This window comes from Panthera onca, chromosome C2, assembly GCF_046562875.1.
Source record: "Panthera onca isolate mPanOnc1 chromosome C2, mPanOnc1 haplotype 2, whole genome shotgun sequence".
Taxonomy (NCBI): Eukaryota; Metazoa; Chordata; class Mammalia; order Carnivora; family Felidae; genus Panthera; species Panthera onca.
In genome coordinates, this window is record NC_138347.1 from 11,802,753 (window position 1) to 11,828,327 (window position 25,575).

Here is a 25,575-nt window from a genome sequence, read left to right on the forward strand (position 1 = left end):
CTTTGTTTCCACCAGGCACTGAGGAGCATGGATTCCAAAGCTGGACTGCCCGAGTTCAAAGCCACACGCTCCTGTAGTTGTTTAGCCACTTTGTGCCTCAGCTGTCTCATCCGTTAAATGGGTACAGTACAGACTTCACAGCGTTGTTATGAGGAACGAACGGGTTAGTTTTACAGGGCTGAGGACGGAGTGAGCGCCTCGTGGTCCCTGCCTCTCCTCACTGCCAGCAGTTGATCGACGGCCTCCCCAAGGTGCGAGAGGGGGGAGCTCCAGGAAGGCCGGGTGTTGTCGGACTTGGGGACTGTTTTATCCCCACCTCCTGGAAGAGCAGGCACTCGGGACATGGGGCTTGAGTAGCCTACAGCCCAGCAGCGTGCTCTCCTTCAGAGACAACATAACCCATGTCTCGTCCTCAGCATCGCATCCCCTCGACCACCATGCAAAACTTCGGTTCCCTTTTTCCTCCCTCACCTTATGCTCGGTCTTCCCTTTTCTGTGGTCTCTGCTGTGGCCGGGAGTGGGTGGCCCACTCTGAGCCATGACTTATCTGCTTGGCTTCAAAGGGTCAGTGTATTTAGGGTCATCGCACCTGCTGTCCAGGGTGTCGGTGAAGGCTCAGGGGGAAGAGAACAGAATTTATGGACAAAGGGCTTGGGCTGGAATTCTGATCCTATCACCCACAGCCACAGACCCTGCCAGGGCCCCACCTGAGCCTCGGTTTCCTCGTGAAGAGTGAGACGGTGCTGTCTCTCCCAGACTCGTAGCGAGGGGCAAATGCAAGACCACAAGTGAAAGGCAGAGCAGACCCTAAGTATATAATTTGTAAGACGTGACTGATTCAGGCCCCGGGCTGAGAGCACCATATCCAATGGTCTGAGCCTGATGGAGGCAGAACAGCGGCCCCCAAAGATGTCTGTGTCCTGTGAATATATGAAGTTACGTGGCAAAGGGGAACTGGGGCTACAGGTGGAATTCAGGTCCCTAAACAAAAGACCCTCAAATAGGGAGATTCTCCTGAGAGATCCGGGTGGACCACAACGGTGTTTCTCTAGAAGCTGGAGAGGGCAAGGAAGTGATTCTTCCCCCAGAACCTCCAGAAAGGAACGCATCCCTGCTGACACCTTGATTTTAGCCCAGTCAGAACCTGCATCTGACCTCCAGATAACACCCTGGTGTTGTTTTAAGGCACTGCGTTGGTGGTGATTTGTGACAACGATAGGAACTAATTCAGTCACTGCAGGTGGACATCAGGGCTTTAATGACAGCCCAGCTCCTACGAGATAAAAGCTCACAGTAATAGTAGGGGGTACAGTGCTCCCCACTCTACCTTTTCTCTCCGTGGTCTCTGGGGCAACCGCTCATAAACGACTAGTGGTAAGAAGAGATAACGCAGGTGTCACCGGTGGGAAGTGTGTCCTCTGTGCCTCACGACCACGGCCTCCTCCTATGCCACCTTCCTGCCCCCACCCACCACCTCTGGTCCACCCTAGCTACATCCACCCAGGAGGCTTTATACATATTGAAGAATAGGTGCTCCTGGTCTCAAAAGTATAGTTTGATCAACACACATCACACACAGATAATAAAATAAACTCTAATTAACATTAAAATTAATCATTCAATCTTGACAACCAAAGACCCTTCAGGATCTTTCTCCACGGATGCGGCATTATGACGAACATCAACGATCCTACCTCTAACACCTTGCAGGGGAGAAGAAGTCAAACAAACATTCCCTGGGGCACCTGGGTGGCTCAGTCGGGTGAGCATCTGACTCCTGATTTCGGCTCAGGTCATGATCTCAAGGTTCGACGGATGGAGCCCCACCTCGGGCTCTGTGCTGACAGCATGGAGCCTGCTTGGGAGTCTCTCTCTCTCTCTCTCTCTCTCTCTGCCCCTCGCCCACTCATACTCTCTCTCTCTCAAAATCAATAGATAAACATTTTTTAAAAACTCCCTGAATTCTCCACTCACGCTTTCTATCTCTCAAAATTAATGAATAAACATTAAAAAAAAAATTCCCTGAATCCTCAGCCATAACTGAGAAGTCGCTCTTGTTAGTCAACACTGGACATCAGCTAATTTACCCAGCCATCTGTCTCTTCCTATAAAGGATGGTTTTGTTTCCCTGAGAGTAAATGGGGCTATTACCTTCTTGAAAAGAATGGCGGAGACAATAAAGTCAGATAATGTACGTAACACACTTACAACCTTGTCTGACCTAGAAGACTGGCCCAATACATGGCGACTACTACTATTCGTTTATAGTTTGCCTCAAAACCTGCCAGCTACTTACTTTCAACTGCTGAGACTATAAGCAGACAGGAGTTACTCAATGACGTTCATTTGCAATGCTTTTCATGTTGTTGGGCGTTTACGGTCTTTCTCGGCCGTCTCTAAGGGCATTAGAAGCTTTGGTCAAATCAGCAAATCGTGGCAATGAAATTCTGTGGCACCAATCCATTTCCAATCTACTGGAAAACTAAGCAGCGCGTACAATACAAAGAGAAGCCTCAACTCCTCAACATTTAGGTAAATTACTAGGTAGTCAGTTGACTTACGGCACTTTGGTGCACTCGACTAATTTTTTATCTAAAGCAAAGGGCCACCACTTAATGCATTACTACTAAGGGGAACAAAAGACGCCACCCCCAGACTTGTCACTTTGGCATGTTGATCATTTTGAACTAAAGTCACGTAAGAAACAGTTGGTGTAATTTTAGGACATTCTGACTTTCTTTTATTCCCTGACAAGCAAGAAATAAATCTCTCCCGTATCCTTCCTATCTTCCCATACCAGGAGGGAAGGGCATCTTTATTGCTGGGGAATTCCAGGCTGAGAAGGCTGTATAAATGAACTTTGTTAACTTTGTTAATTTATTACCCCCAGTTCAAACCCCCTCGTTTTGTCAAATCTCCACAAATAATTGTTTCCCTAGCTAAGAGGTATGAAAGCTGCCTGCTTTGGTCACTTCTTTGAGTCTCGTATTTTTATAAGCTCCTGTAGGTACAAATTAAATCTGTTTTTCCCCTGTCACTGTGTCTCATGTCAACTTAATTATTAGACCAGTTGAAAAACCCAGAAGGCAAGAAAGGAAAATTTTTCCTTCCCTTACACTACAATGTAGGTCAGGTCCAATATTTCACCTGTTATCTTTATAACAACTCTAAGAGATAGATATATATATAAGTCTTCCCCTTTTAAAAAATTTGTTTCCTGGGGCTCCTGGGTGGCTCAGTCGGTTGAGCGTCCGACTTCAGCTCAGGTCATGATCTCACAGTTTGTGAGTTCGAGCCCCGCGTCAGGCTCTGTGCTGATGGCTCGGAGCCTGGAGTCTGCTTCAGATTCTGTGTCTCCCTCTCTCTTCCCCGCTCATGCTGTCTCTCAAAAATGAATAAACGTTAAAAAAAAAATAAAAAAAATAAAAAAAATAAAAAATTTGTTTCCAATACCTTCATATATTTTTTTTTCTCTGACCATAAAAACAATTCCATGATTACTGAAAGACACTTGTGAATTATGGAAAAGTATGGAAATGTTTCTATTACCCATTTACTGTATAACCACTGTTAACAGTGTCACTTTGTGCTTTGACTAACACAGAGTTTCTCTAAAACTATCCTAGTTTTTTCATAGTTTGCTATGAAAACCTTTCAGGTAGTCACAGAACAGATTAGTATCACACGGCACCATTTTTCAAAGGATCTACGATGAAGTTCTTCTGACGCATCCCACGGACCCAAACTCTGGTAGAATACAACGAGAGATCATTACTAGAAAGATGGGCATGGCCTCAGGCGTCGGGGCAACATCCACCTGCAAAGTTCCTATGTACTTCTCTCCACCCCTCCACCCCTGGACTCGTGGCAGACAAGTCACAAATGCCACACCGACCACTACTCCTGAGCTGTGGCACCGGTATTAAGTAACCACGGCTACCGCTTGCCCATTACCCAGCTCAGGCAATTACCAACATTTTGCCAAAGCCCATGTCCTGTCTGAAGGAAGCCCAGGGAGAGCTGCACACAGATTGCTCAACACTTGAAGCTGAGGAGGGGCGGAGTCAGGATTCAAACCCATCTGTCTGACTCTCACAGGAAAAGGGCCTTGTAGCCAGAGCTCACCCCCTCCTGTGGGAGGCTTCTCTCATCAAGGAGTTCTGGAATTTCAGGGCCTAAGTGATGCTGGCAGAAAACAACAGCAACAACCCGAACCCACACCCCGAGCTTCACAAGGGAGGACATTTCTAAATTCTAGAGCCCCAGCCCATGATAGTCTCTCCCTGGGAAAGAACCCAGCGAAACACAAACACATAACGCATCCACACAGAATAAATCTCCTGCCTACTTCTTCCTCCCCGAGGTCTTCTTGTCTTTTAGCATTTATATTTGGCTCATAAGTATGATCACTTAGTGTCAGAGGTAGGAAGGAGGTTGGCCCAGGAACGGGGCTATCTGGATGGGAGCTGAGCTGGGATTAAAAATCTGGTTCCGTGGACTCCCTGCCGCCAACACAACTGGGGGTCCGGCCATTTCTGGGTCCTGCCCTGAGCGCCGCTCCCCCATCTATCCGACCCTGGGGCAATGACCATCTGGATCTCACACCCACAGTCAAACACACCCCAGCCACGGTAAGACTGAGTCACATCTCCAACACGGAGGTCCCGGCCTGGGGCCGGCCGCCGCCGCACGCAGCTGCAAGGAAGGAAGGCCTGCCTGGGCCCCGCTTCTAACTCGGGCCCCTGGGGAGGGCACGCCGGCCAAGGCCAGGGTGAAGGCTCTGTGGGGCCGGCAGACGCAGCCCTGTCCCAAGCCCTGGATTCCGTTGTCCTTTGTTCGCGCTGAGAAATTCGGAGACGCCGGCTGCACCGGGTTGCACGGGGCCGCGGAGCGGAGGCGGGGGAAGAGGAGCGGCAGGGCATCCAGTTTCCCGCAGGAGCGGGGTGTCTCCTGCCCGGAAGGGATGACCCGGGGCCAGGACGCCGGGAGGGACTGCCCGGAATTCCCCGCCGCCCTCCCCACACCCGCGTCGGGGCTTCGCGCAACCGCCGGTCCACTGCGGGCTCCCCGCGTACCCCCAACCCGTCAGGGCTCCCCGTGGATCGCTCACCCGCTCCGGGCACCCCGCGGACGCCCACCCAACCCGCGCTGCCCCGAGAACTCCCCCGATCGGGGGCACCCCCGCGGGCCCCCACCCACCCTGGGCTCCTCGCGGAACCCGCCCACTCGCGGCAGCGCCCCGATTGCCACCCGCCCGCGACGACGCCTCCGTCCGGCCTCGGGGGTCCCGCCGGGCCCGGCTTACCTGCGGGGGGCGCCGCGGCGCCGCGGCCGCCGAGCAGCAGCAGCAGCGACAGCAGCGACAGCGGCGACAGCGGCGGCGGCCGCATGGCCCGGGGCTCTCGCGCCGCAGGCTCGGCGGCGGCTCTGGGGGCGGCTCGGCCCCGGCGCGGGGTCCGCCGAGCCGCTCACGTCGCCGCCCGGGCGGCCATGGCGACCGCAGGGCGCGCGGGGCCCGCCCCTTCCCGAGCGGCGGCGGCGGCGGCGGCGGCGGCGCGTCCCCGGCGGCAGGACAGCCCCGCTCGGCCGCCGCCGCCCAGGCCGGCCCCTCCTGGCGCCCGCGCCCCGCCCAGCCCCGCCGGCCGCGGGACTTTCCCCGCGCCCCTCCCTGCCCCACAGCACCCCCCCCACCCGCGCGGTGGCCGCGACGTCCCCGCGCGCTGCTGGGACCCCGAGCCCCCGCCGGTCGCCCACCTTCCGGCGCTTGCGACCCCTCTGGGGAGACCTCCGAACCCCAAGGCCCCGGGGTGGGCCGCGTGCTGAGCCTCGCCTCCCCCTCCCCGCTCCCCACCCATGCACCCCGCCCCCACCGCCACCCCTCCCTCCCGCCCCCCACCCCCGCCCCCATTCTCTCTTCTCCTGCCGCTCCCACCTGCGTGGGGGCACGCGATTCCCCCCTTCAGTTTAAATTCTGCCTTCTGAGCCTCTAAAGTACACACTAAGTTTTCAATCCTTATTTGAAAACCGGCTTAAGGCTGTGGTGGCTGGAAACGGCCTGGGTGAAGGAAAAGTGTGGGGTTCAGGGGAACAGTGGGCACAGAGCAAGGCGGAGGGAAAGCGAGAAACGTCCTATATTTCAGGATGGTGCGTCGGTTTAGGCCCCGGTCTGGGCTGCCGAGTGTATGAGGAAGTAACTTCTCGAGCTGAGGGAGCGCAGTGGGGTGCGGCGGGGCAGGTGGGGAGGCCTACTGTCCCAGCCTGAGCCGCCCTCCGGTTCTGCCAGCTGGAAGGATCTGGGTCATCTTGGTTCTCCCACGATGGGCTTTAAACCCAGCTGAGCATGGAAGGAAAGGGGCGAAGAAAATGAGTGGGGGACATCAAGAATTAAAGAACAGCGTCACCAAGGCCCAGTTAGGAGTCTGCTGGGCTCCTTGGCCGCATAGTATTCGGCAACATAGGGCTTTACTTCGGGACTTCCTACAGTTTATTTTATTTACTTTAAGAAAAAAATTTTTTTTTAAGTAATCTCTGCACCCAACGCGGGGCTAGCATTTACAACCCCGAGATTAAGGGTCACAGGCTCCACTGACTGAGCAAGCAGGGAGCCCTCGACTTCTTGCATTTTTATTTCCTTTTTTGTAGAACTCTTGAAATTGGTCACTGTTGTGAAAATATGTCAGAAAATATCTAGCAGTTATCTGAATGATGCTTTGAGTGAGTTTCTCAAGACACAGAGACATGTTTATATGTGAACTGAAAAAAAGTAGCGTGTAAATCAGAATCCCTGTCCAGGGGATGTGTTGAAATGATTGGAGGGGCCCTGGGTGGCTCAGTCTGTTAACAGACTCCAACTCTTGATTTGGGCTCAGGCCACGATCTCATGGTTCCCTAAATCGATCCCCGAGTCCGGCTCTCTCTGCCACAGTGAGGAGTCTGCTTGGGTCTCTCTCTCTCTCTCTCTCTCTCTCTCTCTCTCTCCCCCCTTCCTCTGCTTGCTTGCATGTGCATGCATGCTCTCTCTCTCAAAATAAATAAACTTAAAAAAAAATGATTGGAGGAAATATGCCAAAATACTAACATATCGTAGGTAGCAGGATTACGAATGGTAATAGTTTTCTTTTTTTATAATAATAAGTTTTCTTATAATAATAAGAATATAATAATAAGTTCATAATAATAAGTTTTCTTTTTTTACGCCCCCCTGCAAGGGCATATTTTACTTTTATAATCAAGAAAAAAAAATCATATTAAAGGAAGGGACAAATGTGCACCTGTCTCAGCCCAGGCCAGGGAGCGCTTGTGATCTACTTGGATGTAGATGTTTTCAGAGGCAGTGACAATGGTCTTTGGGGGTGGGGGAGGTGGGGGGAGGATGGTAAGCCCCCCACCCCCACCCCCCCCCCCCCTTGCTCCCTGCAAGAGAATACTTGTTTCTTCCCAGCTGGAGAATCTCCCTCCAAAGCTCTTCCCTGCTAAAACTTAGAGGGTTTACATTTTTCCTTCCAGAAGTCCTTGACAGAGTACTAAAAGGAGCATGCCCAGTTTGCTGCTTAGCGGTCCACTCTGCTGACACCTTAAGCACACAATATCCCCAACGCAAGTAACTGCCAAGCAGATGTCTTGCAAAGGCCAGTTCTCAGCGGGTGGCATTTCCCGTTTCTTGTTCCTCCTGGCTGGAAGACTTTTACTTTTGAGGTCATTGCTGGATGACTCTGACTTCCACAGAGATTTTCCACCTAAGAGAACGTGAAGCCAATCCTGTTGGCATTTCTTGTGGAAGATGTCCAAGCATCCACCGCCCTTTGTCCAGTTCCATGGATAGCCCCCACAGCATCATCCAGTTCCTCGGTCATGGCACGTGACAGGGACGTGGGTTCCTTTCTGCAGCTTCTCCCTTCTGGAGGCGTGTTTACTGTGAAAGGACCAAAAGCTGAACCCCTAGCCCTCCCTTGCACAACTCTCTTCCACGGTCCTGGAAGGGGCTGCCAGCTCTGTGTTCACATGGTCATATGTTCCTCTGAAGTCTGCAAAGTAAGAGCTTTTAACCACAATGGTTATGGCCTCTGTCTCTTCCCTCTTTGACTTCTTTAACGTACTTCTCCAAGAGGGCGGTGCTGGGGCGGCTGTAGCTTGTGTGTGTGTTTTGAGAAGTGTCTTGATGGTATATATCAACAACAAATTGTCAAAAGAAACATTTCTAGGGCGTCTGGGTGGCTCAGTCCGTTAAGCGGCCGACTTCGGCTCAGGTCATGATGTCGCAGTCCGTGAGTTCAAGCCCCGCATCGGGCTCTGTGCTGACAGCTCGGAGCCTGGAGCCTGTTTCAGGTTCTGTGTCTCCCTCTCTCTGACCCTCCCCAGTTCATGCTCTGTCTCTCCCTGTCTCAAAAATAAATAAACGTTAAAAAAAAAATTAAAAAAAAGAAAGAAATCTGTAACTTGTGATTTATTTTCTCAGTGTATGTAAATATTTTGTATCTAATTTTATATTCTTAGTTGTATATGCTTTAATACACAATATACAATTAATATAATGATTGACATATAAATGATATATTAATACATACATCATTACGTAAATAAATATAAATGTGCAAATACAAATAATAGAATTGATAATACTATATAAACTTCAGCCTTACAAAACCCAAATTCCTCCTTCCCTTTCCATTAACTTGCTACCTCCTAACCAGTTAATCTTCCCGAAGCGTTTTCCTTACGCTAATAATCTGGAGGTGCTCCCCCCACCTCCCTCAGGAGGGTAGCTGAGGGGGGGCAGAAAGGAGCCAACACTGGTTGATGGCCCCGGGGGGGCTTCTCCGTGCATTGTATCACTCAGTCCTCACGGCTAAGGGGGTTACGACTGCCATTTCACAGATGAGGAGACTGAGGCCCAGGGAATTAAGTAACTCGCCCTTACTTGGGCAAATCCACTTGGTGGATTGGATGGTGTCAGTGTAGCTAAGGTGTAACTGCATTTCCTCGAATTCCCCTTCCTGCATAGTTTCCAGTTGGCATGGGGAAGAGAAGGATGTTTTTGTACAAGATTTGGAAGCTGCAGCCATATTCCTTCACTCTCAGGAGGCTGGGGCGGGGCGCGAGGCGTTGTTGCAATTCGTAGCATTGTGGCTTCTCCGCTGGCATCCTGGATGGCTGTGGCCCCGGCCCAAGACTCTTCCAGCTCCTGCTGGATCAGCTGCTACAGCCTCCCCGTCTCCTGGGAGACGCGGGCGCGTGTTAGCTGCCCGACAAAGGGCGCCAGCTTTTCTAGCAGGACGCCCGTGCTGTCATCCATGCTGGAGGCTTGGAGCTGGTGAGAGACGGGCTGATGGTGGTCCCAGCTCAGCCTCAGCTTCCGGCTCGTCCTTGTGCCGTCCGGCCTTCTCTTCCTGACCACTTGCACTCAGAGCCGCAGCCTCCGGCCCTAGACACTGGAAAACCAGTCCCACCTAGACTGTGTAGTTGACTCCGGCAATAGCCCAGGGTCCAACCCTCCCCCCACAAACACACACACACACACACACACACACACACACACACATACACATACACACACACCCCCACATGGTGCTTCTACTTCTCCGACCCAAACCTGACTGATCATACCCCCAAGTCGCACAGCCGCCAGGTGGTGGGAGGGCTCTTGGCCCATCCTGCTTAGCTTCAAAGCCCCTTGCACCTCACGCCAAACTGCTCACCTGCCATGTCAGTCCACCTGTCACCAGGCCTGGCTCTGGCTGCCTGATCATGCTTTCTGCGGCTCCCCGCCCTACAAGGCCCTGCTCGTCCACCCGTGCGTCTTTGATGATGTACTTCCTGAGGGTCCCCACGCACGCCTTCTCATCTGACGCCACTTGCCCCCCTTCCTTTGCCTCTCACCTCTTTCCCCCACCCCCGCCCATACCCCAAATTCTAAAACTCGATCTCTTGCTGGAGCTCGCACTTGCTGAGAGCTTTGTTGCCCCTCCCTCCCACCTTCTTCTGTTCCTTACCAGCTCGTGTGAGCCTTGACCTTCGCTGAGATGGTTGCCTCCAACGTGCAGGGGGGTGAGTGTCCCCCCATAGATTCAGACAGAGCAGCAAGAGTTCTGAGCACAGAGTAGGCCCTGAGCATGGCTAAATGGGGCCTTGATTTGTCACTAGGAGTCCTCTGTTCTAAGAAATGCCAACAGCAAGGTCAGAGGGATTGGCATAGAAGAGGACAAATTTACCTCAAGGGTCTAGTGACTGGAGCCTATCTTCTCACTGTGTCCGTCACGGGGTCCCCTTTCCTCTTCCTGCAAACTTGCATTTCTGGCTCCCCCTTCCCATGGGACCCCATAAAACCTCATTCTGAAAATGCACACTCTTTTCTCCTTTACTGCCTTTTCTGAGGGACCCTTGCAAGAATAACTGTCACAAAGTACATTATGCATTCCATGCCTCTGTAAAACGGGATGGGTAGTATCTAGAAATTTGGCCAAGAGAAGAGAGAGTAGGCAGAGAGAGGAGGACATTTTTCACTTCCTTTTTTTTTTTTTTAATAATTTTTTTAAAGTTTATTTATTTTGAGAGAGACAGAACATGAGCAGGGGAGGGGCAGAGAGAGGGAGGGAGAGAGAGAATCCCAAGCAGGCTCGGCACGGTCAGCCCAGAGCCCAAAGTGGGGTTCGAACTCACAAAACTGTGAGATCATGACCTGAGCAGAAATCAAGAGTCAGATACTTAACCAAGTGAGCCACCCAGGTGCCCCTCCCGGGTTTTTTTGTTTTGTTTTGTTTTTTTGTTTTAAGTAGGCTTCATGCCCAGCATGGAGCCCTACTTTCGGCTTGAACTCATGATCTCAAGATAAAGATCTGAGCTGAGCTAAGAGTCAGACACACTCAGCTGACTGCACTACCCGGGTGCCCGTTTATGGCTCTTTTTAACCTTTTCTTTCTTTCTTTCTTTTTAAAGTTTTAATTTATTTATTTTAAGAGACAGAGAGAGTGCAAGTGGAGGGAAGGGCAGAGAGAAAGGAAGGGTCCCAAGCAGGATTCATGCTATCAGCACAGAGCCCGATGTGGGTCTGGAACTCACGAAACCGTGAGATCATGACCCGAGCCAAAATTAAGAATCAGACGTTTAACCGACTGAGCCACCCAGGCGCCCCTCCTTTTAACCTTTTCGAAAAGAGAAGATACTCCTCTTTTTAGGTGCATGCCAACGCTCTAATATTCCTGACCCTGGTGAGTCCCCTGAAAAAGCCCCAACGACTCCAGGGTTAGGGCCCAGGGCTTTGGGAAGGTGCCAGTGGGAACTGGAAGGGGTGGGTTGGAGATTTCTTCATGGGTTCCAGGCCAGGGTTTGTGTAATGGACCTTCTCCTGTTGTGTAATTTAGAGAAACTCAAACCTCTCCCTGTTTTCCAGAGGGATTAAGATTGTATCAGTAACCTTTTGTGTTTAAGTTTGCCATCGGGGTCCTAGAGACTTCCAGGAAAAACCTGGCAGGTTGGACACGAGCGTAGGTCACCAGCAGGCTCAGACTAAGAGGTGACTGCCATAAATAAGCTGACTGCAGCCAGGAGGCCTCACATGAGGCATCTGATGAGTCATGACAAGCACCAGCAGTTAACTGGGAGTTGTGCTCACACTGATAAGAATAGGCACCATTTATTAAGACCTTGGCCTAAGCCATATCCCTCCCTCCTCCTAACCAACATATGTTTCTCTTGTTTTCTGACTCGACCTTTTGAATGCCCTTGGTATATCTGGGGAATGTTCAGTATATCTGTGAATACTCAACCTTCCAGGAAATGCAAATTCCCAGCCTCCCTTACAGCCACGTTGCTTAGCCCAGGCCAAGCTACCACGTCATACCTTTTCCGGACCAGAAATCATGAAACTGTTCACCGCACAAGAACCAACAAGAGTTCCCTTCAGACCCCAGTTCGTGATGTTTCATGAGGGAAATCATACAATCAAGATAATTTTATGGTACATATTCTACAAGTTAAAAGCATTTATTTTTTTTTTAATTTTTAATGTTTATTTATTTTTGAAAGACAGAGAGAGACAGAGCAGGGGAGGGGCAGAGAAGAGAGGGAGACACAGGACGCAAAGCAGGCTCCAGGCTCCGAGCTGTCGGCGCAGAGCCCGACGCGGGGCTCGAACTCGCGAACCGTGAGATCACGACCTGAGCCGAAGTCGGACGCTTAACTGACTGAGTCACCCAGGAGCCCCCAGGCTACAACTTTCCGTTTGCAAACAGGCGTTGGCTGGGCCACGACCCGGGCAGTGCTGACCAGCCCGTAGGTCCACTGGTAGGTGTGTAGGAACAATTGCATTCTTCCCTCTATGATTTTCTCCTGTGTGTCTTCCTTGTTCTCATACAACTGCCACATTCACAACGCTTCTGACACTTCTGGTCACCAAACGTGTGTGTGGTTTTCCCCATACCAAACAATTCTCCGTGACACCAGCTGGGCGTTCTACATTTTGACTCCTTTCTGACGTTATCAACCTGGAGATAGTGCCGGATCCCACGGAGTCAGGGCTCCGTCCCACAAGACCGCTCCCACCCTATTTCAGATGTCACTTGTAGAGAGTAGGTCCCCAGGTGAGCCACAACTGTTGTCTGACTGGGCTACAAATCCAAGGTCCCATGACCCCCTCCTCAGGTTTGATTCATTTGCTAGAAGGGCCTTCAAAACTCTGGGAAACGCCTTCTCACACTTAGCAGCTCATTGAAGGATATGGTCAGGGAAACAGATGAACAGCCAGATGAAAAGGTACATGGGGAGAGGTCTGGGAGGGTCCCAATCCAGAAGCTTCAGCCCCAGTGGAGCTGGGGTGTCACCCTCCCACCACGTGGATGTGTTCACTAACCCGGAAGCTCTCCCAATACTATATTATTGGGATTTTTTTATGGAGGCTTCCTCACGTAGGCACGATCAATAATTAACTCTGGAGTTAATGTTTCAGCCCTTCTCCCTTCTTGAGAGAAAATTCCAAGCTTCCAATCATGGTGTGTTCTTTCTGGTGACCAGCTCTCATCCAGGGGCCATCCCCAAGCCCACTCAGAGTCACCTCATGAGAGCAAAAGACACACCCATCACCCAGGAAATTACAATGGTTTCAGGAACTCTATGCCGGGAACCAGGGGCAGAGATTAACATATATTCTAATATCTTACAGCAGTGAAGAGGAAGAATTATCTGCAACAGCAGGTTTCTTCATTGACTTCCTTCCCCTCCCCAGACAATTCTTTGTGGTATACATTTCCCTTGAAGAGACTCATGCCAAAGTTGAAACTTCTAGAAGAGGCTGATGTAATAATGCCAATCACCTGAATCAACACACTGGCTTAGCTTGGGAAATACCTACGAAACATCAGCTGAATCTCACTTCTCAGTAAAAAAACCAAAAAAACAAAAAATGCTGTACCTCATTCTCTGGAATTCTAAGGCAGCTCGGAATAATAAATATACTGTATGGTTGTTTCTTTCCTCCTTTTGTTAATGTTTATTTATTTTTGGGGGGGGTGGGGTAGGAGCAGAGAGAGTGGGACAAAGGATCTGAAGCAGGCTCTGTGCTGACAGCAGCGAATCTGATGCGGGGCTCGAACCCACAAACAGTGAGATCATGCCCTGATCCAAATTTGGATGCTTAACTGACTGAGACACCCAGGTGCCCCTGGCTGTTTTCTCCTTAATACATCTTTTTCTTTCTTTCTTTCTTTCTTTCTTTCTTTCTTTCTTTCTTTCTTTCTTTCATGTTTGTTTATTTTTGAGAGAGAGAGAGAGACAGATCACGAGTGGGGGAGGGGCAGAGAGACAGGGAGACAGAATCCGAAGCAGGCTCCAGGCTCTGAGCTGTCAGCACAGACCCCGATGCAGGGCTTGAACTCCAGAATGGTGAGATTATGACCTAGGCCAAAGTCAGATGCTTAACCAACTGAGCCACCGGGATGCCCCTTAATGCATGTTTTTCTTAACGTAAAGATTTGTAAATAAAAAAGCATACATGGTAAAAAATATTAGATAAGAAATTATAGGTCTAGGGCAAAAGTATGAGTGTAGGACATGAAGTCAGAGAATGTGTTCTGGCGGGGAGACAGTATGTCCACATGTGGTCCAAAAGTCCACATTGACTAAACTCAGCTTCCTAGCAATCAAAATACAAACCAGACTTCTTAATGTCCAAAGGTGCATTACGAAAGGCAGTTAGGGGCGCCTGGGTGGCTCAGTCGGTTAAGCGTCCGACTTCAGCTCAGGTCACGATCTCACAGTTTGTGGGTTCGAGCCCCGCGTCGGGCTCTGTGCTGACAGCTCGGAGCCTGGAGCCTGCTTCGGATTCTGTGTCTGTCTCGCTCCCTCTGCCCCTTCCCCGCTCGCTCTCTGTCTCTCAAAAATAAATAAACATTAAAATAAAAAAAGGCAGTGAAAAGCACTCTCATTTTGCTTCAGGTCTGACTTCTGCTCTAGACGATGGCTACTATCGTACTGGTTGTACGTGGGCTAACTTGCAATGGAATGGAAAAAGGGGCCAGCTTTCATTATTGCTTTTGTCCTTGCTGTAATAACAGTATATGCTCGTTATGGTGAACCTAAAAGACAGAAAAATAACAAAGCGGAGGAAAAAAATTCCCCCATAATCTTACAACCCAGAAACAACTACAGCTTACGCCTTGAAACTCCTAAATTCTTGAGGAGCAGTAAACGGCAAGGGGGCAGCGTTACTTCCGTTTTTGAGAAGATTGTAGAAACCACAGTCAGGCTGGGCTAGCCGGGTGGGGGGTGGGGGAGGGGGAGGACCTTGTTTCTCACGTGCTTGTGTTTCACGACCGTGTAAAAATCAGGCCGCCTATAGTTGCAGGATATGCCACAGACGCTGTCTTGACTTTGCAAAGCCCAGAATATGACTTGGGCCCGGGGGAAAAAAGATGCCAGATACGTCTTGTTCATTCTTTAGCAATCCTCAAGCTTAAGCCCTGGGTTGGCTAACTTTCTCCGTGTAGAGCCATGCAAAGTCACAGGCATCTGGCGACAGGCTGTTACCTGGAGCTTCTCTTACATTTCGTGGGTGTTAAATGCCTTGTGAATTTCCCTTCTCTCGTAGTCTTAAATTATCGTGAACATGAACTTTCCATCTTTCCTTTGAAACCTCAGACATCACAGTTATGTGACTTACTGGGTGTCCCTAGAAAACTAATCAAAACAAAACAAACACAAATTTATTTAGGTACAATTTGTTGGTGAAGGCAAGAACAGAAAGAGTCCAGGGGTAGCAAACCATGTTCAGAAAGCACAGGTTGTTTTCAGTTCACACCCTTCCTTCTTTCCTTCCTTCCTTCTTTCCTTCCTTCCTTCCTTCCTTCTACCCTTCTTTCCTTCCTTCCTTCCTTCTTTCCTGCCTTTCTCCTTCCCTCCCTGCCTTCCTCCCTTCCTTCCTTCCTTCCTCCCTTCCTTCCTTCCTTCCTTCCTTCCTTCCTTCCTTCCTTCCACCCTTCCTTCCTCCCTCCCTCCCTCTCCACCCTTCCTTCCTTCCTTCCTTCCTTCCTTCCTTCCTTCCTTCCCTCTCTGGTTCATTTAACACATGTTTATTGAGCTTCTACTCCACACTGGGCCCTGTTTTGAACACAAGAAACAAGAACTCTGAGCTTGTGGAGTTTGCATTTTAATGGAAGTAACAAAGGACACCAAGGCCACCCAACAAACGCAGCATCTCGTATCTCAGACCGTGCTGGATGTGCTACTGAGAGGTTGATGAGTCAGACTGGATTCTGTCCCAGGACGCTCTCCTTGCGTCTGCAGTCGTGGATTCTGTAGGAGCCCTTCTCTCTCTCTCTTCTGTCCTGGTGCTAGTGTTAGGTCCCGAGGTGACTGGAGTGGGCCCTCCGCGTGGAGAGTGGGGAAGCCCTGGCAGGAACTGAGGTGGCCCTTTGGCTGTGCCCAAGAAGTACTGACTCACACAGCTTTTTAAAGTCACTAGATCGAGCGAAACCTTAGATGGAGGAATTTGGGAAGTGTTCACCACGGGGCAGTTTCTTCTGACCTGCCTGAGGGTCTGACCCCCCAGCTTGGAGTTCCACCCCCACCCCTGACTTGGAGGAGCCTCCTGCCCTGCCTTGACCTTCCCCAGACATGCAGTCGGGAGGGCACTGTCACCTGCTGGCATTGTCCCAGCCAAATAAATACCCAGGACCCGGGGGAGAGCTGCAAATACTTCCTCACTCACCCCCTCAAGTGGTACAGGAGGATCTATGCAGAGGAAGCCCCAGAACCTCCCTGGACCATCTCAGACCCAGAGACACTCTTTGTTTCTCAAACGGACGTCACTCATATTGCTTTAGCCCTGGGGCGCCTGGGTGGCTCCGTTGGTTAAACGTCCGACTTCAGCTCAGGTCATGATCTTGCAGTCCATGAGTTCAAGCCCTGCGTCGGGCTCTGTGCTGACAGCTGGGAGCCTGGAACCTGCTTCCGATTCTGCGTCTCCCTCTCTCTCTGCCCCTCCCCTGCCCATGCTCTGTCTGTCTGTCTCAGAAACAAATAAACATGAAAAAAATGTTTTAAAAAAGTGAGTCAGTCCTAAAGCACTTTGACTCAAATGAAGGTTATTCTAGGAAATACATCCAACACCTAAATTTGACTTCTCCAAGGATTGAAAGAGATGAATACATTTACTTTTTACCCCTCAACAAATATTTTTTTCAGCCAATATTTATTGAACACTCACTTATGTGCCAGGCATTGCTCTAGACACTTCAGATACAGCCTGGAACAAAGCATTGTAGCTAAATTTAAACTTCAACACCCCCCCCATACTTTAATAATTTAATCATTACAAACCAAAAAACAAAGAAACAAAAAGTCATTTGAAAAGGAAGTCAGACAAATGGGCAAAACTGATTACTGGAAATATGCTGCATTTCCTGACCCAGATACATGTTTTCATCCGCAGAAAGTGTATCTTTTCTTTTAAGTTTATTTATTTACTTTCGAGAGAGAGAAGGTGGGAGTGGGGCAGTGGCAGAGAGAGAGGGAAAGAGAGCGAATCCCAAGCAAGCTTCCTTCCACACTGTCAGGGGGGAGCCCGATGCAGGGCTCACCCCCACACACTGAACTGTGAGATCATGACCTGAGCGGAAGTTGGACGCTTAACCGACTGGGACATTCAGGCACCCCAAGAAAGTGTATCTTTAAAAAAAATTTTTTTTAACGTTTATTTATTTTTGAGACAGAGCATGAACAGGGGAGGGGCAGAGAGAGAGGGAGACACAGAATCTGAAACAGGCTCCAGGCTCTGAGCTGTCAGCACAGAGCCCGACGCGGGGCTCGAACTCACGGACCGTGAGATCATGACCTGAGCCGAAGTCGGACGCTTAACCGACCGAGCCACCCAGGCACCCCGAAAGTGTATCTTTTAAAAAGGTGGGCACCCCTGTGCTTTGACTTCACAACACTCAGAAACAAGAACTATGGAATCAGTTTTTTTGGTTTTGGTTTTTGTTTTTCTTTAGTTTTACCATTCATTGAATTAGCAATGGTTAATCTTCAAAAGTTATCACGCTAGCTTTGCTGTCATTTCTCAAGGAGAATCAGAGACCTAGAGTCATAGACATTTCCTACATGAGATGCTTTGTATAAATCAGACCTGGTTCATCACCAGCATTGATAACACCAGAGCTAGGGAAAGAACTAGGTCTGAGGACACATGCACGGTCTTACATAGAGAATATTTAGCCTGCCCTGATTATTACAAAATCAGAACAGCGAGAATATTTGTGGTCGCGAATCATTTTTTTGCGACGTCAATGAAATCAAGTCCAGTTACCTGTCCGACTTTCCAGGGCTCGCTAGAGTTTGGACCAAGACCAGGAAACGGGGGAAGGGCCCTCAGGCATTGAACCTGCTGTGAGCACAGCTGGGATGCTCATCAATCCACTCAAAGGGGGGTGGATCAGCCTGGGCTCCAGATCCTTCCTGGCAATGGCAATTAGATACTACCATCAGCCTCCTGCCACTCAGGGACGTGGCTCCCCCCAGTGCGGCCTGGGGCCAGGGGAAGGGAGGACCCTTGTTCTTGACCTTTTTCTGCAAACGTTCCCCACCCCCACCTCCCACCCTCCAAAGAAACAACATTGACATCTCAGCAAACGCAAAACAGAAGACACTGTTTCTATTCCGCGAATTAAATTCCTCTTTAGTCCTTCACTTGAAAGCAGATCGGTCTCATTTCTAAGAATCAAAATAACAAAGCTTCTGCGCAACCTTGCTTTTAGAAATGGTTTGTCATTGGTAGGTAAAGGACCACACAGGTGACAATGGAAAAGAATAAGAAATGATGGTAATACCAATTAGGAGGGAAAAGTACGACTAGAAAGTGAAATGTGCTTTGTTGTTACTTTTCTTTTTTTAATGTTTACTTATTTCTTTTGAGTGAGGAGGAGCAGAGAGAGAGGGAAAGAGAGAATCCTTAGCAAGATCCACACTGTTGGCACAGAGCCAGTGGGGGGCTGGATCTCACAAACCATGAGATCATGACCTGGGCGGAAATCAGGACCTATTGGTCAACCAACAGAGCCACTCAGGAGCCCCTGCTTTGTTGTTATTTAAAACAACAACAACAACAACAAAAAACCCCACAAAAAACTGCAATATAATAGCTGTTGCTTGCTCAGTATTTGGAGGTATAATAAAATCTTTTTTTTTTAATGTTTATTCATTTTTGAAAGACAGAGACAGAGCACAAGGAGGGGGGGCGCAGAGAGAGTGGGACACAGAATCCCAAGCAGGCTCCAGGCTCCGAGCTGTCAGCACAGAGCCCAGCACTGGGCTTGAACTCCTGGACAGCGAGATCATGACCTGAGCTGAAGTCAGACGCTTAACTGACTGAGCCACCCAGGTGCCCCGTGGAGGTATAATAAAATCTTTTGTATAAAACAGCACCTAAAGTGGCGTCTGGGTGGCTCAGTCGGTTAAGCGTCCGACTCTTGATCTAGGCTCAGGTCAGGGTCTCACAGTTTGTGGGTTCGAGCCCTGCATCAGGCCAGTACAGAGCCTGCTTGGGATTCTCTCTCTCTCCCTCTCTGCCCCTCCCCTGCTTGTGCTTCCTCTCCCTCTCCCTCTCTTTCTCAAAAGGAATAAACAAACAAACTTAAAAAAAAAAAACAAACAGCACCTACGATAAAACATGTTTTCCTCTAGTATTTAATTGCCATTAGTCTTTTTTTTTTTTTTTTTTGTCTGTAAAGTTTCTATTTTGGACAATTTTAGATTTACAGAAGAGGCACAAAGATAGTACAGAGAGTTCTGTATGCTCCCCACCCTGTTTCAGTTTTCCTGAGGCTCTTACATTACAAAGGACATTTGTCAAAACCCAGAAATCAACACTGGTATCTTAATATCCCCTAAACCCCAAACTTTGTTTGGATTTCACCACTTTCCATGTAAATGTCTTTTCTCTGTTCCAGGATCTACTCCAGGATTCTTTTTTTGAAATGGCAGACTCAGGATTCCAAAAAGTGTAGAATTAATCGTGTATTATCCTATTGGTGGTATTGAAATCTAGACCTTCTAGTGTTGTTTGGATTTTAAAAATAAACCAAATCGAAAAGACAAAAAAAACTGGATTTGTCCCTTACAAACAAGAGCTTGCCAAGGGAGGAAATTTTTACTTTCCTTATAATCTTGATATCCTTTATTGTATTTTTTAAATGTTTATTTGTTTATTTTTGAGGGAGAGAGAGAACGAGCAGGGGAAGGGCAGAGAGAGAGAGAGGAAGAGAGAGTGAACGAGCAGGGGAAGGGCAGAGAGAGAGAGAGAGAGGAAGAGAGAGAGAATCCCACACAGGCTCCTCACTGTCCGTGCAGAGCCCGACATGGGGCTCAATTCCACAACCTCAAGGTCATGACCTGAGCCAAAATCAAGAGTCAGACTCAACCGACTGAGCCACCCAGGGTCCCCCTTAACATCCTTTATTTTAAAATTGTTCACAATGAGGAAACTTTGGGGGTGACCAAAACTTTGATTGTGGTGGTGTTTCATATATGTAAAAAAACTCATGAAAATGTACATTTGAAACATGCATAGCATAATGTATATCAACCGTACCTCAATCAAGCAGCAAAAAAGAAAAAAATACTGTATGTCAAATCTAAGACCTTAAAATAGGGTTGCAAAATGCCTTGTCAATGATTGTCGAGACAGCAGATCAATCTATACGTTCCACGAGTCAAAGTCCACCTTTCAGAGAACTTCAATGAGAGGGAGTTTTAACTCTAAAGCTATTTTGCCCTTAATCTGAATCAGAAACCAGATCAGGATCCGTATATAAAATGGTTCCAAATCAGTGCTGGAGGCTCTGACCCCCTCAGGGAGTCCCAAGGCCTGGGGAGACTCCATTGTCACTTTGGGCCTGGGCATGCCAACAACCCGGTGATGTCATATACAAACTGGGGCTCGTCCTACCTGCGGGTCAAAGGTCGCTGGAGCTGATAAGAAGAGAAAATATACCAAGAGCCCGGAATGGTCTCCACTGAGAAATGAATATGTCATACACTGGGCCGCCGAGGAAAGGTTTTAAAAAAACAAATGTCACAGAATAAAATAACTAGATCACGGGAAAAGTAGTAGATGTCATACATGTCCACGATTATAATTTACAATGCCAAGATCCACAGAGCTCTGCAAATCACAGTTTTGGAACTCGCGGTCTGAATTAACATTCTCCAGGGGGCAACTCCAGAGCATGTGGTGTGTGAACAGGAGGCCCCCCGAAGAGTGCCGCTGTCCTCTGGAAAGGGAGGGGCCCCTGAGAAGGTGCCCAGGAGGTATGCGGTCGGCATGGGGCCCGGAGTCAGGTGCGGAGGTGGCCTGGGTTGATGGGTCACTTGGGGAAGGTAGAACTTTAGGAAAGGGAAGGGAGGGTCTGGGCTCCTCTTTGGAGAGGAGATGGGAGCCATGGCCTTGACGAGCTCCAGGACACTAAATGTGGGTGACCTGCCCTTGCCTCGGACTCCCCGCTGAACAGAGCCTGCCCTCCTGGAGGCAGTTCTACTAAAGCTGAGGAAAGGCCAGGTGACAAAGGAAGGCATGACTGCAGCCGGGGATGACCCCAAGTATGCTCAGGTTAACACAGCTTGGACTTCCTGACGCCGTGGTTAGGCAGGTACTTAAGCTGGGGTCAGCCACCAGGCTGGCTTAGGAGTGACAGAAAAGGGATCAACAGAGGGGAATTCGCTTTCCAGAATAATGTCTGTTTTTTTGTTTTTTTTAACATTTATTTATTTTAAAAAAAAATTTTTTTTAACGTTTATTTATTTTTGAGACAGAGAGAGACAGAGCATGAACGGGGGAGGGGCAGAGAGAGAGGGAGACACAGAATCAGAAGCAGGCTCCAGGCTCTGAGCCATCAGCCCAGAGCCCGACGCGGGGCTCGAACTCATGCACCGTGAGATCGTGACCTGGGCCGAAGTCGGATGTCTAACCGACTGAGCCACCCAGGCGCCCCAACATTTATTTTTGAGACAGCCTGAGGCGGGGGAAGGGTAGAGAGAGGGAGACACAGATCTGAAGCAGTCTCCAGGCTCCAAGCCGTCAGCACAGAGCCCGCTGAGGGGCTCGAACACACGAACCTCAAGATCACGACCTGAGCTGAAGTCGAACCGGTAACCGATGGAACCACCCAGGCGCCCCCCCCAGAATAATGTTTTTGCCTACCACGCTCAGCAGACCTCAGGCAAATTTATAGTCTGCTTGTAATCTGTACCCAACCCGCTTGGTGAAAATAGCCATCTGGTTCACATAATATTCGGTGCGATGTGGTTGATGTGAGAAGACACTTTTACCAGTGGTTAAAGCCCTTCCAATCTTTCACCCTTGACAGAGAAGACAAAGACACATGTGGTTATTATGTTATAACCACACAGTATCAAAGGTTACTTAGCTAAGTGTGAAAGTAACAGTAAGCCCCGTGAACATCAAGAAACTCAGGAAACTATTCCTCGAAGCCTTCTGGTCGCATCCCGCACGGCGGGCGGAAAAATCAGACAGATCAAGGTCGTGCACTCTTTCACGTGCTCGACAACCCTCCCAGGGGGGCTGAGACATCAGTCCCTGTCTCCTCCCGTAAACAAAAGGACACAAACAGCTCAGAGAACTTCCCGTCCACAGATATTAATTGAGAACGGATCAGCCACGTGACATTCCAAGGGGTGTAAACCGGTAACAGGATCCTGCAGCCGAGAGGAGACTGAGAGGGGGAACCGCAAAGAGGCCGAGGAGGAGGAAGGGCAAGAGCAGCTCTTAGACAGAGGGGGCTGGTCGGCAGGGTCAGCGGGGGCGGTACTGGAAGGGATGGGGGAGGCCGGACCAAAGCCCGGGGTGCGCTTGCTGGGGACAGCAGTGGCTTTTGGAGAGCAGTGCTGGGGGAGAAGCGGGCAGGGAAGCCAAAGCAAGTGGGATTAACCAGTGAGTGGGTGTGAAGAAGCCGAGAAAAGCGTGGTGAGGAAGCGTGGTGAGCTCAGGAAGTGGTGAGGCCAAAGGAAATTTGTGTCTCTGTAAGTTAGGGAGACCTGAGCACGTTTGTAGGTGAGGGGGAAGGTGCAGAGGCAGACGGCGTGACAGGCGATTGCCACGCTCTGTCTGTGTCCGTGCAGAGCACGTGGCTTGAGGCTGGGGCACATCAGAGCACCCGTGTGTCGGTGCTTGAGGACTGTTGTTTGACTTTTGTGTGTTTTACAATGAGAACATCTTTTTTTTTTTTTTTTTTTTTTTTTTTTTTAATGTTTATTTGTTTCTGAGAGGGGGCGGAGGGGCAGAGAGAGAGGGAGACACGGAATCCCGAAGCAGGCTCCAGGCTCCAAGCTGTCAGCACAGAACCCAACGCGGGGCTCGAACTCTCAAACAGTGGGATCATGACCTGAGCCGAAGTTGGACGCTTAACCGACTGAGCCACCCAGGCACCGAGAACATTTTTTTTTTTTTTTTTAATTAGGTAAACTGAATGCCCAATGTGGGGATCAAGGGTCACATGCTCTACTGACTGAGCCAGCCAGGAGCCCCGTAATGAGAACATCTTAATATTTTATTTGTGAGGTTAAAAACAGCCAGGGGGCACCTGGGTGGCTCAGTTGGCTGAGTGCCCGACTCTTTTTTTTAAAAAAAGTGTTTTTTTAAGTGTTTATTTTTGAGAGAGAGAGACAGAGCGCGAGTGGGGGAGGGAAAGAGAGACAGAGGGGGACACAGAATCCAAAGCAGGCTCCAGGCTCCGAGCTGTCAGCACAGAGCCCGATGCGGGGCTTGAACCCAGGAACTGAGAGATCATGACCTGAGCCGAAATCGGACGCTTAACTGACTGAGCCACCCAGGCGCCCCCTGAAGTGTCCAACTCTTGATGTCGTCTCAGGTCATGATCTCACAGTGAGATCGAGCCCCACGCATGACACGCTGACATCATGGAGCCTGCTTAGGATTTTTTCTTGCCCTCTCTCTCTGCCCCTCCCGTGCTTACGGACTCTGTCTCTCAAAATAAATACATAAACGTTAAAAAAAAAAAAAAAAAGAAACCCCAGCCAGAACAAGCATTTGCTGAAGTCTGTCTCGTTCCCTGGAGGGGTTCGGGGAAAGTCTGAGCTCAGCTCAAACCTTCAACCAACGTAGTGACGACGCTATGATTATGCAGCCACCAAAGGAGAATACGGCTACGATCTGCCTGCTTCCATTTATATCCAGAATAGGCTCATCCACAGAGACGGAAAGCAGGTTGGCGGTTGCTGGACTCTGGGGGGAGAGCGGTGGGGAGTAACTACTTCATGAGTACAGGGGCTTCCTTTTGGGGTGATAGGTGATAAAAATAGTTTGGAACTAGACGCAGGTGGTGGTTGCACAACACCGTAAACGTGCTCAATGCCCCTGAACTGTGTTTATCTCAGCAATAATAAAAAAGCCAAAAGGGATGCCAGGACCTGCCCATTGCTGGATTCTGCGTCCCTCTCTGCAAGGATTTGTTATTCGGTGTCCTTGGCAACTGACGACAAGTCTTTAACACTTACTGGGCAGGTTACCTGTCCAGGTACAAGTCCCACGGTTGATTTCCTGTTGTCTGCCTCTGCCAATGGTGTGGCTAAAATGTCTCAGGGGCGCCTGGGTGGCTCAGTTGGTTAGGCATCTGACTTCGGCTCCCACGGTCCGCGGGTTCAAGCCCCACATCGGGCTCTGTGCTGATAGCTCAGAACCTGGAGCCTGCTGCGGATTCTGTGTCTCCCTCTTTCTCTCTCATGCTTTGTCTCTCTGTCTGTCAAAGATGAATTAAAAAAAAATTAAAAAAATTAAAAAAAATAACTAACTAAATAAACCGTACCATGGTCTGCAGGGTGAACCACTATCTGGATTTGCCAGGGACCAAGGCATTTCCTCAGAGAGGGGACTTTCGGTGCTGACGGCTGAGAAGTCCCAGATTAACTGGGATAGGTTGGTTGCCAGGTCTGGTGCTCTTATTAAAGAAGTCACACGGGGGGCGGGGGGTGCCTGAGGGGCTCAGTCAGTGGAGCAGGTGACACTCTGGCTTTTTTTTTTTTTTTAAGTTTATTTATTTATTTCAAGAGAAAGAGAGAGGCAGAGAGAGAGAGAGAATCCCAAGCAGGCTCCACACTGTCCGCGCAGAGCCCAACGTGGGACTTGAACTCACAAACCGTGAGATCGTGACCTGAGCCCAAATCAAGACTCAGGCACTTAACTGACTGAGCCACCCAGGCGCCCCGGAGCACGTGACTCTTAATCTCAAGGTCATGAGTTCAAGCCCTACATTGGGGGTAGAGATTACTAAAAGATAAACTTAAAAAAAAAAAAAAGTCGTGCAGAAGCAAAGGCCTGCCCAGTCTTGGGGGACAATCTCAGACTCTCTCAGCCTGATACGGTCTTCCCTCTCAGCCACGCTGCAGGTGACAGAGATGTGTCACATGGCTCCTGTGTGCCAGGGGAGGAGGCTGGATCTTCAGACTGCTGAAGGTGGAACCCCCCCTTGATCAGGAGCTGTGAGCAACTTCTCCCTCTGGAGAAGAAATTGGAATCCCTTGGAGGGTCCTTGGGGGTTGAAGCTAACCTCATGGCTGGCTCCTTAAATTGCATAGATGAGGGGCGCCTGGGTGGCTTGGGTGGTTAAGCCCCTGGTTCTCGATCTAGCTAAGGTCATGATCTCGCCATTCCTTAGATCACACCCCAGGTTGGGGCTCTGTGCTGACAGTGCAGAGCCTGCTCGGATTCTCTCTCTCTCTCTCAAAATATAAAAGTAAATCTTAAAAAAGTTGCATAGATGCAAGGCGATTTTCCTAGGATTAAGTCGATGGCAGTGGTGGGAACTTGGCAGGACCCTTTTGTCTGGACAGGGTCCTGGGGCTTAGATGCAGTCGGTGGGGGAAATTCGGAGAGGCCTCAACCTGGCAATGCAAATAGGTAATTTACAGAGAAGCAAAGGAGGCTTCTAGAGAGAGTGACTGGGACTCTCTACTCCTCTGCTTTGAAGTTCAGTGTTACTGGGGGGTGCATCTGGACGGATGGGGGGAAGGGGAGCTTGACTGAGGCTGGTGGAAGAAAGAACAGTAGGGACCCCCAATTCA

The 25,575-nt window shown here is 49.6% G+C and overlaps 1 protein-coding gene and 1 non-coding gene across 2 annotated transcripts in view; both read right to left on the bottom strand.

The window, feature by feature from the left end:
• IFNGR2 (interferon gamma receptor 2) overlaps nt 1-5,563 on the bottom strand; it is a 28,846-nt gene extending 23,283 nt beyond the window's left edge. Inside the window, exon 1 of the mRNA XM_060640428.3 lies at nt 5,306-5,563. Coding sequence (XP_060496411.3) covers nt 5,306-5,390 — 85 coding nt within the window. The 5' untranslated portion in view covers nt 5,391-5,563. The remainder of the gene's footprint in view (nt 1-5,305) is intronic.
• Nucleotides 5,564-17,614: 12,051 nt separating this feature from the next.
• Nucleotides 17,615-17,745, bottom strand: LOC144612842 (small nucleolar RNA SNORA72). The gene has a single exon (XR_013549976.1). It is a non-coding gene; the product is annotated as a small nucleolar RNA SNORA72 (small nucleolar RNA).
• Nucleotides 17,746-25,575: the final 7,830 nt, after the last annotated feature.